The sequence below is a fragment of the Myotis davidii genome, unplaced genomic scaffold (genome assembly GCF_000327345.1).
Source record: "Myotis davidii unplaced genomic scaffold, ASM32734v1 scaffold954, whole genome shotgun sequence".
In the NCBI taxonomy this organism is placed as follows: domain Eukaryota; kingdom Metazoa; phylum Chordata; class Mammalia; order Chiroptera; family Vespertilionidae; genus Myotis; species Myotis davidii.
This window is the reverse complement of record NW_006285487.1, coordinates 408,569-419,703: the sequence shown is the minus strand read 5'-3', so window position 1 is coordinate 419,703 and position 11,135 is coordinate 408,569. Positions and strand designations below refer to the sequence as shown.

The 11,135-nt window shown below is 50.1% G+C and overlaps 1 protein-coding gene across 1 annotated transcript in view; it reads left to right on the top strand.

The window, feature by feature from the left end:
- Positions 1-11,135, top strand: part of ABHD2 (abhydrolase domain containing 2) — a 69,249-nt gene that overhangs the window by 20,296 nt on the left and 37,818 nt on the right. Inside the window, exon 2 of the mRNA XM_006756278.2 lies at positions 1,949-2,148. Within this exon, the coding sequence (XP_006756341.1) occupies positions 1,949-2,148 (200 nt within the window). The remainder of the gene's footprint in view (positions 1-1,948; positions 2,149-11,135) is intronic.

Genomic DNA, 11,135 nt, shown 5'->3' with positions numbered 1-11,135 from the left:
TGTCTGCACAGGTAATTATTCCTTACAGAATTCAAGGATCTGGCCCTGGCCAGTGTGGCTCAGTTGCTTGGGCATTGTCCCCTGCACTGAAAGGTTGCTGGTTGGGGCACATGCCCAGGTTATGGGATCAATTCCCAGTGTGGGGCATGCAGGAGGCAGCCGGCCAATGATTCTCTGTCATCATTGATGCTTCTCTCTCTCTCCCTCTCCCTCCCTCTCTGAAATCAATAATATATATGTGTTTTTTTGTTTTTTTTAAGAATCCTGTTTTAGGAATTCATAAGCAGCTAGTCAGTAGCGGGGACATATCTCCAGAGGTTGAGTTTCAGGGAAACTGTCAGCTCTTAAAAGTTCCAAGGTGGCTGCACTGAACGTGTAGTTGGCGGTCTAGCCTGGATGGGAAATCGTATCAGATACATTTTTCAAAGTTGTTTTCTTGCCCTGATGGTGGACGGCGGGCGAAGGAGCTGCAAAGTTTGGTTGCCGCCCTCCCTGAGGCGGGAGCCCTGCCAGAGAGCAGTGTGGGTAGGTCCTGCATTTGCCAAAGTCACCCTGAATGTAGACAGGGCTCCTGCACCCCCTCTGGCCTTGCTGTGGGTCTCGCGAGAGTCCCTTCTGTTATGCCCCCAGCCTGTCTTTGGAGGCTGTTTTGTCCGGCCGGTCCTGTTCTGCCTGCACGGGTGGCCACCCAGCTCTTGTGCTGTTTTTAGCAGAGGCTACTGGAAGCCGTTCCAGGGGAAGCCGTTGCCATGGCTACCTTGGCTGGGAGAGTTCCCGTTTTCTCCTTTTTTGTTAGCTTGTGGTTTCCCTGACTTTTAAGGTGCCGGCTGACGTTCTGTTTTTTCGCTAAGCAACAAGGAAAAGACTGGATTTTCGTTGCTTTTGTTGCTGATGTTCGTTTTGAGTGTGGAGGTGTGTGCGCCCGCATGTGTGTCTTGGATACGAGGTAAAGCTACCTCAGAAGATGAACTATCAGGAGAGCTTGGGCAAAGCCAGATGTACATACGCAGTTTTCTTTTTTTTTTTTAAATATATTTTATTGATTTTTTACAGAGAGGAAGGGAGAGAAATAGAGAGTTAGAAACATCGATGAGAGAGAATCAGCTGCCTCCTGCACACTTCCCACTGGGGATGTGCCCACAACCCAGGTACATGCCCTTGACCGGAATCGAACCTGGGACCTTTCAGTCCTCAGGCTGACGCTCTATCCACTGAGCCAATCCGGTTTCGGCCGTATGCAGTTTTCTTCCTCCAGTGTTTAGTTCTGGCTTAGCGATTGAATGTGGTCCGCTTTAGCCTCTTTTGTAACCGCAGGGGGCAAATTTGCTGAGCTTCCTTCCCCAGGAGCAGGGATGCCTGCCACTTGGGCTGGGTCTGAACTTTACGCCGGTGCCCTGAGGAGCAGATGGCCCTTCAGGCCCAGGTGGCTCTATCGCATTCTGCTCTAAAAATAGAGACGGGGGCCAGCAGGCAGTACAGCCACACCTGGGGGCCATCGCAGTCCCCTTTCACATCTGTGTCCCCGCTGTAAACGGGCCCGTCACACACCTGGCGCACCACCTGTGGGCTAAGGCTGCAGGGATCCGAGGCTCCTGTGCACAGACCTCAGGGTGCCCCTCGCGGTGCCCCTCGCGGTGCCACTCATCCTCTCTGGCGCCTTCTTTCTCCCACTCCCCGAAGGCTCCTGTTCTCAGCATTTTCCAGTTTGCTTATCTTAGAAGGGTCATTAAATTTAAATACAACAACACCCTACCCAGCTTATCAGTGCTCAGGACTGTTTGTGACTTGGGGTGCTGCCAGTCCACGGGAGGCCGCGGGGTGCTGATGGCGGGCCACCTGGGCGGGCCCGGTGGACACACCTGGCTATGACATGCCACCGCTGGGTTTGTCACCTTGCGTGCGGACCCCACCCGCCTCACTGAAGCTAAGCCTGTGCCTCTGCTCCCAGGTCAGGATGAATGCCATGCTGGAGACCCCCGAGCTCCCGGCCGTGTTTGACGGGGTGAAGCTGGCCGCGGTGGCCGCCGTGCTGTACGTGATCGTCCGCTGTCTGAACCTGAAGAGCCCCACCGCCCCCCCTGACCTCTACTTCCAGGACTCGGGGCTCTCGCGCTTCCTGCTCAAGTCCTGTCCCCTTCTGACCAAAGAGTGAGTAGACCTCTCGCCTGCCCTAGGCCCGCCGGCTGAGCTGTTTGGCTTGAGCGATATTCAGAGAAGCTTTTCCCATGTGTCTCAGGGCCACCATGTAAAACGGTGTCGTGGCTGACAAAATAGCCACAGTCGCCATGGAAGTCTGTGTTTTGAATGCCGGAGGGTAGAAGACAGAATCCGACCTTGGTTGCCTAGAGTCATCATTCGTGACAAGGACTTTGCAGAAAACGGCGGTCATTTATTTTTAGGGAGATACAGAAAACTTGGACAACATTCTAGCCCTTTATCAAATGGTCTGTTGCCAGTTCTGTTGCTAGGACTGAAAAACTATCCTTACCCCAAATCTATAATAATCAAAGCATCATATGCTAATTAGACCGGATGGCCGAACAGTGGAACGACCGTCTGGACGACCTTTCGGACAAAGCCAGGGCTGTGAGGGCCAAAGTAGCCGCTGGGGCAGCAAGGGCCGAGCCCCTTGCACAAATTTCGTGCACTGGGCCTCTAGTTAATAAATTAAAAAGCATAGATTTATGAGTTGGGTACTCTCCATCTCTTTTATTGAAAAGTGGGCTGACGTTGGCTAAGAGGATCCACTGCCTAAATAGAATGCCTTCATTCCAAATGAGCCAGGGGTCCCTGAAACAGGCCAGGTCTATATATTGGGTGAGCACTGCTTCTGGGACAGGAAACCAGACTTCTAAAGCGTGCATTTTATGTCACAGACTGTTTTCTTTTTTTAATATATTTTTATTGCTTCCAGAGGAAGGGAGGGAGAGAGAGAGAGAGAGAGAGAGAGAGAGAGAGAGAGAGAGAGAGAGACATATGAGAGGTGATAGAGAGAAATAGACCATCATGGATTGGCTGCCTCCTGCACGCCCCACACTGGGGATCCAGCCCACAACCCGGGCATGTGCCCTGACCAGGAATTGAACCATGACCTCGTGGTTCATAGCTCGACGCTCAACCACTGAGCCACACCGCTGGGCACACAGACTGTTTCCAAGAGGCGTGTGGTTAGATGTTTCCCTGTTGAGGTCTTCATAATAACTGTGTCTTCCTTCAAGGCTCGGGCCAAGCCTCATGCACGAAGCATTCCTTATGCTTCTGGGTCTGGATGCCCCCCTTTCTCCTCATTGCTCTTCACTCTGGGCCTCTTTAAACTGAATCCATTCTGCCAGGCGGAAGCTGCTGGGGGGGCTGAATATTCACACTGTGCCCCTCAGCGTGTGACCATATTCAGTGGAGTGTCTAGTGCTCAGTGGGTACTAGCAGCCCACTATCCTGATACGATCTCTCCCACCTCGGTGGGGGTTGGTGACACTGAGTGAATGACTCGCCTCTGAGAGCAGGCAAATGTGTGACAGACACGTCGGAGAACTTGGACCCTTGGTTGTCTCGTTTGACCGTCCAGTTCATTTTCACGTGCTGTTCGCCAAGGGTGAAGAGCTGTGTGGGCTTCGGGTGTTTTGTATGTTCATGTGCAATTTCCTCATAGTTGTCACAGTGATGTCATGACCCAAAAGTTAGTATTAAGTCGAAAGAGACCTGTACCTGGACTGTGTTGCCTGATACTTGTGGAGTGCCACGTGCAGTGTGACGTCACCGTGCTGAGGGGGCTCCATCCCAGTGGCTCCTCAGCGGAAGGTGGTGCCCAGAAATCTGTATGCTTTTCAAATTGTCCAGCTTTTTTTCTTTCCAGTTCTTAATGTAGATACTTCACTAATCTGGACTGGCAGCTAACATTTGCACCCACTTTCAGACTCAGTGGAACCCCAAAGCTAGACCCAGGTTCCTCGGCCATCTCGTGTAGAGTTTTTGGAAAGCAAGGTGTTCAATCCCTATAAGTTTATTTATTTTTATTTTTTAAAAAATATATTTTATTGATTATTTACAGAGAGGAAAGGAGAGGGAGAAGAGCTAGAAACATCGATGAGAGAAACATCAACCAGCTGCCTCCTGCACACCCCCTACTGGGGATGTGCCCGCAACCAAGGTACATGCCCTTGACCGGAATCGAACCTGGGACCCGTCAGTCCCCAGGCCGACGCTCTATCCACTGAGCCAAGCCGGTTAGGGCAATCCCTATAAGTTTATATCGAAGTGACTATAAATTTCCACCCACCAACGGGTCCTGGTGATCAGAGGGAACCGTGGAAAAGCTGCTATTTGTCCAGGCTCCTGAGAAACATCACATAAAGTCTGATTCTACACTAGTAGCTCACAAAGCTGATTATGGCGGCCTTTGTGTGTGTTTTTATGCCTTTTTAAAAAAATATATTTTCATTGACTTCAAAGAGGAAGGGAGAGAGAGAGAGAGAGAGAAACATCCATGATGAGAGAGAATCATTGATCCGCTGCCTCCTGCACACCCCCCACTGGGGATGGAGCCTGCAACCCCAACATGTGCCCTTGACCGGAATCGAACCCAGGACCCTTCAGTCCACAGGCTGACGCTCTATCCACTGAGCCACACCAACTAGGGCTTACCTCTTTTCTTGTTTTCCTTTTAAAAAAAAAAAAGAACCCAGAGTCATTAAGTCTAATGATTTCCCTTTGCCTCATCGGCATTATGCCTTTTAATCCTCTTCACAACTTTGAGGTCAGATTCCTTTTCCCTTTCATACTTAAGGATAGGGACACAGTAGCGGAGAGGAAAAGTGAACCCAAGTTTGTGACTCTGGACTTGGTTCCCTTCCTATCCCTGGGGGAGGGGGACAGAGACTGTTCTCGGGGTGCAGGTGAGGGAAGCGGCCGAGGGCAGCCAGGGGCCATCCTTAATGCATCTTCCGAGTGACCCTCTTTCTATTTTACTCCCTCTGTTGGAAGCCACTGTCCTCCAGGCTCTTTCTCGGCCTTGCGTTTCTGTCATAGCCTCCCATCTATTTGAAGCCGAGGGCAGGAAGTACGTCTGTTAGGGGTAAAAGCGTTTCTCCGGCGACTTTTAAGATTTTTTTTAGAGGAAACCTGTCTGCAGCCTGCACCAGCCATTGTCTGGTCTGGAAAGTGCAACTAGCTGCCCTTGCTGGTTTGGCTCAGTGGATAGAGCATCAGCCTGGGGACTGAAAGGTCCTGGGTTTGATTCCAATCAAGGGCACATGCCCGGGTTGTAGGCTCGATCCCCAGTGTGGGACGTGCAGGAGGCAGCTGATCAATGATTCTCACTCATCATTGACGCTTCTATCTTTCTCTCCCTCTCCCTTCCTCTCTGAAATCAATAAAAAAAAAGAAAAAAAGATATATATACTCCTAACCGGTGTGGCTCAGTGGATAGGGCGTTGGCCTGCGGACTGAAGGGTCCCAAGTTCGATTCCGGTCAAGGGCATGTACCAGGGTTGTGGGCACATCCTCAGTAGGGGGTGTGCAGGAAGCAGCCGATTCATGTTTCTTTCTCATCGATGTTTCTCTCTATCCCTCTCCCTCTCCCTTCCTCTCTGTAAAAAATCAATAAAATATATTTTTTAAAAAAGAGAGAAAGTGCAGCTAGCTGATTTACAACAGGCTGATGGCGTTACTCAGTAACTGACTGAAGCGGCCCGTGGTTATGAGTTATGTGCGGAATCAGAACATTTCCGCTTGCTGTTCTGTAATAAAAATTAAAAAAACTTGATGAAAGGTGAACAGTAAAAACAGGAAAAAGGGGATTTTTTCCCCCTGTCAGCACTCTAGTCAGTTTTTAAACCTGTCTTAAGGTAATCTGTTCTTAGGAATGAACCTTTTTAATGTCTGGAGGAAAACTTGGCTTAGATGGGGCGACGTGTTTCTTGTTCACTTAGCAACAGATCAATATTTACCTAGTGATTCATTTCTTATTCTCAAGACGTGTTTGCTTTCAGCGAAAACCGCAGGCTAAAAGCTCCGTTCAGAATTAGGAGAAAATGTCGGTGACAGTATAAATCTTCATTTTTTTTTTCTGAATAAAAAATATAATGCATATTCATTTTTTTGAGCCGTCGCTATAGTAAAATGCACAGACCTTAAGTGTGCAGCTCAGGGCCTTTTGATAGGTACTCGGCCGTGCCACTGCCATTCCCTTGGGCTTTTACAGGAGTTTCCCGAGTCACCTCCTGACCTCACCGGTCACAATGCCAGTGGAGTGGCTTCCTCAAGCAGGCCAGCTCCAAGGCACGCTACAGCGTGACCCCACCACCTGCCCAGCCCCACAACCTGACCTGCTCTCATTGCTGCTCTCATTGCCCGTGAAGTGCCAGCCCCCTGGCCACCCCCAAAACCCTCTCCTTTCTCTCTGCACCAAAATATCACTTACCCTGTAATTGAACTTCAATAGCATGACTTCTGAGAAACTTCCCCTGACTTCCTCCTACTCCTCGGTCAGAAGGAGCCCTTTTGTCTACTGGTGTTTCCCCAGCATGTCCAGTTAGCCCACCCACCCTCTTTTATGGGAATCTGTGTCTGTCTCTTTTCAATCAGTAGAGCACATGTGCCCCAAATCAAGAGCCACACTTTTTTAAAAAAAATATTTTTTATTCAGAGAGAGAGAGAGAGAGAGAGAAACATCAATGATGAGAGAGAATCACTGATCGGCTGCCTCCTGCACGCCCCTCCTGGGGATCGAGCCTGCGACCCAGGTATATGCCTTGACTGGGCCTTGAACCGAGACCTCCTGGTTCATAGTTCGATGCTCGACCACTGAGCCATGCCGACAAGAGCCACACTCTTGATGAGACAGAACAGGATCCCCAGGGGTTCCAGATCCTGAGCGTAATGCTGTTCATGTCGTATTTACATGGACAGATAGAGGTGAGGGTATATCTGTTTTGGCAAATTCCAGGTGTGCTCTGGGAAAAGAAACCACAGTCCCCAGCCTATGCAGTTAGCGCAGCTGGGGCACACGAGAGTTTTGTTTATTGGGGAGTCACTACCCCGTCTCTGAAAAAAAGATGGATTGGTTGTTTTTGGTCTTATGTCAGGACAACCCCCAGGTATAAGCGGAAAAGCAGTTTCAGCCTCCGCCCCTCCCATGGGCACAGCTGTAGTTTCCATTCATCAGATCCTGGTCGAAAGCAAAGAGGAGCCAGGAACTCCATCTCAGGAAGTCTCCTCTGGCAGGTACCCCATCTCTGGGAACCTCCTATTAAAACTTCAATGTTCCCTGTGGAAAGCTAGGCCTGGTGCAGCTAAAGATACAGGCATTTAGGAGGCGAGTGATGGAGGGCTGAGCTAAGCCACAGCCTAGAAACAGATAGTGGGGGAGTTTTTATCGCGATACCTAGGAGCCCCTGCAGGGTCCGAAGGAGGGAAGCAGTGTGATCAAAGCCACCGCCATGGCCCTAGCTAGTTTGGCTCATATATATATTTTTTAAAGTACTCTATAGGAAAGCACTAATTTGGAGGTCTGATTGTGCAATGTATGGATACACCCCCTTCTGGTCAGATGGCCACCCTAGACCCCTCCTCCCCCCAGGTAGAATTTTGGGAGCCAGTACAGTTTATTTATAGTGAGTTAAATGAAAAGGATTTCATTATCTTGGGCTTAAATTCCTCCTAATTCCCTCTTGCTCACAGAGACATTCCAGATCAGATTTAGATCCTTTCCGCCTTGGCTGAACACTATAGCTTTGTCCTTTTTATAGGATAAACTCGTAATTGCCAAGAGTCTTAATACCATTGACCTGACTTGGCCCGTTTTAAGAACTGTGCAAATATTTCCCTAGGTGCGTGTGGTAAGCCATTAACCACTGATAAGCGGATCTGTGGCCCCTGGTGCCCGGGTTATAGGCACCAGCCCTTCAGAGCACATTTACCTGGGAACTCCCGTTGTAAGAGAGTTCTCGAAACATGAAAGACTCAAAAATCATCTTTATCGAGACCAGGGATTGATGGTTAGCATCGGTGAGGTCGCGTTCTCAAGTGAGTTCATCCTGAAATTGCTTGTGTTTCTGATGAAATCGCCCAAATCCATACTCTCAGGGGGAAAGGTTGAGTTGCTAAACCTGGGCTACTGTCCCCTGGACCTAGACTAGCCAGATGCCCAGTTTTCCCAGGGCTAATAGGATCCCGGAATGAGGACTTTTCAGTGCTAAACCGAGGAAGTCCAGACAGGGATGGATCGGCTGCCTCCTCTCTCTCTCTCTCTCTCTCTCTCTCTCTTTTATCTTCACCCGTAGATATTTTTCCATTGATTTTTAGGGAGAGTGGAAGAGAGAGGGAAAGACAGAGAGAAACATCAATGTGAGAAAAACACATTGATTGGTCGCCTCTTACCCGAACCCCAACCAGGGCCCCGGCCAGGGAGGAGCCTGCAACCGAGGTATGTGCCCTTGACCGGGATCAATACATGCAGACCAATGCTCTATCCACTGAGCCAAACCAGCTAGGGCGTGTTTGTTTGTTTGTCTGTTAATGCTTGCCTTCTCTAGTATTCACTGTCTTCTGCTGTCATTTGGGGGCGGGTGTTTAGGTTTGATTCGATTTCTGGATGTTGCCATCTACACTGTCTCTGCACGAGCAGGTCACTCACCCTCGAGGCCATCCCAGCCAGAGAGGGAAGGGCCGCCACCATCTTGGAGTCTGTTAGGGGGCTGGGCTGAGGAAAGCATCTCCCAGGTTCGTAAGGAAATCTGCCTCCTCTGCAAAATTCCAGGAAGCGAAGCTGTCACTGATATAGAACGCTATCATCCTTGACCCATTGATTTTTCCCAGGACCGTATGAAATGCCATCCCTGTGACCACCCAGCGACTGACTGCCTAGCAGTGCCCTCTCCCCAGGCCCATGTGCTCTTCGGAGCTCTCCATCTGGCCCAGGCAGCCGCCTGCTATGCCGTGTCACCCCGTGCCCTGTCACCGTGAGCCATGGAAATGAGTCACCCGGGTGGCAGCTTGTGAACCACCCCAAGGCCCCTCCCTGTTTCAGCATCTAATCATAGAGTCTGGGCTCTAGGTCAGCGTGGGCACGTGGCGTCAAGCCAGGCGGCTTAGCTTTCGAGGTGGCCATTAAGAGTTTATAATGCAGAGTGGTTGGGGAGGCCCCCCTGGAGGTCATGGTTCGTCCAGAACCCCCTGGGCCTCCCAGGTAGGGAGCGGCCATGCAAAGCAGCAGCTGATATATTTTTCCATTTTTTTAACGGCTACTGATGCCATTGCCACAGTCAGCCTGCCTATCCAGTGACATGTAGTACCAGTCTCCTGCCAGCGAGACCCTGACGGGGTGTTTTCAGCCTGATCATAAAAGCTCAAACAGTAATTCCTCATTAACAGGAAGTGAGAAGCTCCTTGTACGTTTTATAGTGTGAAATCTGCCACGCCATAACAGTACGGACTTTTCCTTGTTTGTTAATGCTTACCTTCTCTATCATTCACTGTCTTCTGCTGTGCATTTGGGGGCAAGTGTTTAGGTTTGATTCGACTCTTGGATGTTGCCCATCTGCACTTGGCATTTCATTAAAGTATTCTCGGGGAAAAATAAATATGTATGCATATAAGTCAGTCCATTCACATTCAGTAACCTGTTCTGCTAGTCTGTCTACTGTCTGTATGCCACACTCAGTCACACACACACACACACACACACACACACAAAATCTCTATATATAAAAAGCCAGCGACTGGAACACCAGAACGAACAGAATGACCGGAATGACTGCTCATTATGACGCCCACTGTGGCCAGATCAACTGGCCCTATCAGGGCGGGTCCGGCCAGCCAACCACCTGCGGCCCCTCTCCCCAGCCAGCCCCACCCCTGGCTGGCCCTCCTACCATCAGGGGTGGGACTAACGAACTTCCCGCGCCTCCTCTCAGCCAGCCCAGCCCGATCTGCCTCCATTGGGGCGGGCCGGCCTGACCCCACCCTTGCACAAATTCGTGCACTGGGCCTCTAGTCCTTTCATATTTTCTTCCACCTTCTCTGTCCATCAAATGCCTACATCCCTCAAGGCCTCCTGACATCCTGGCTCCTCCAGCATTTTATTTTACCCCTCAACTGTCCCCTTGGCTCCTACAAGGGAATGTAACCATAGCTCCCCATGTGTCTGTCTGTCATCGTCACCAACTGTATTCTGGGAGGCTTAAGGACAGACTGTCTTAAATTCTCTGTATTCACTATGGTCGCTGCTTCCCACAGGCAGGGCCCACCAATGTTGGTAGATGGCTTAGGTAGGAACCTCTGTGAGTAAGTATCAGAATGAGTAACTAAACCGAGTGACAAGGAGTGTGGAGAAGGGGAGATGGTTCTGTGGAAGCTTCTGTGCTGAGGTCACCGGTGGGCGGTGTGGATAATGGAATGGCCTTGGGCTTGGGAGGAATGGGCTGAGTCACAGATGGCTGAGAGTTTCTGAGAGTTGAGAGAAGAATAGAGTCATTGACAGAAATAGAGAAGTCAAATGAGGAAGCTGTTTTCTCAGGGAAAGTTGTGTTGTTTGGGACACTGTGGGATGGGCCGGTGGGCAGGTACAAATGGGGCAGTAGAACTGAAGTGTAACCCTAAGGCCAGACTGCAGATTCCAAATCAGCAGCTGCAGGGAGAGGAAGACAGTGTGGGGAGAGAAACCGGAGGACTGCTGGCTGCGGCAGGTTGGGGGGGGAGGAGGAACCAGCCAGTCAGCCAGAGACGGGCAGGAAGAACGGGGAGGAGGAGGAGGACCAGGGGCCTCGAGCATCATGGAAGGCAGAGAAGGAAGGCATTGAAGAGGAAGGTGCTAGAAACCACAGAAAGTTAGGACAAATGAGCACTGAGCAAAGAGAGGCCTTCGAGCTGTGTTCTCACTGCCCATTAGTGTCTTGCACATAGTAAGTGTCCGATCAATATTTATTGAGTGAATACACAGATCATAAATAAAGGAGTAAAAACATCGATCCTACTACTATGAAGTTAACTCTAACAAATCGTTTTTTAAAATACATTTTTATTGATTTCAGAGAGGGAGGGAGAGGGAGAGAAAGATAGAAACATCAATGATGAGAATCATCGATTGGCTGCCTCCTGCACGCCCCACACTGGAGATCAAGCCCACAACCCAGGCATGT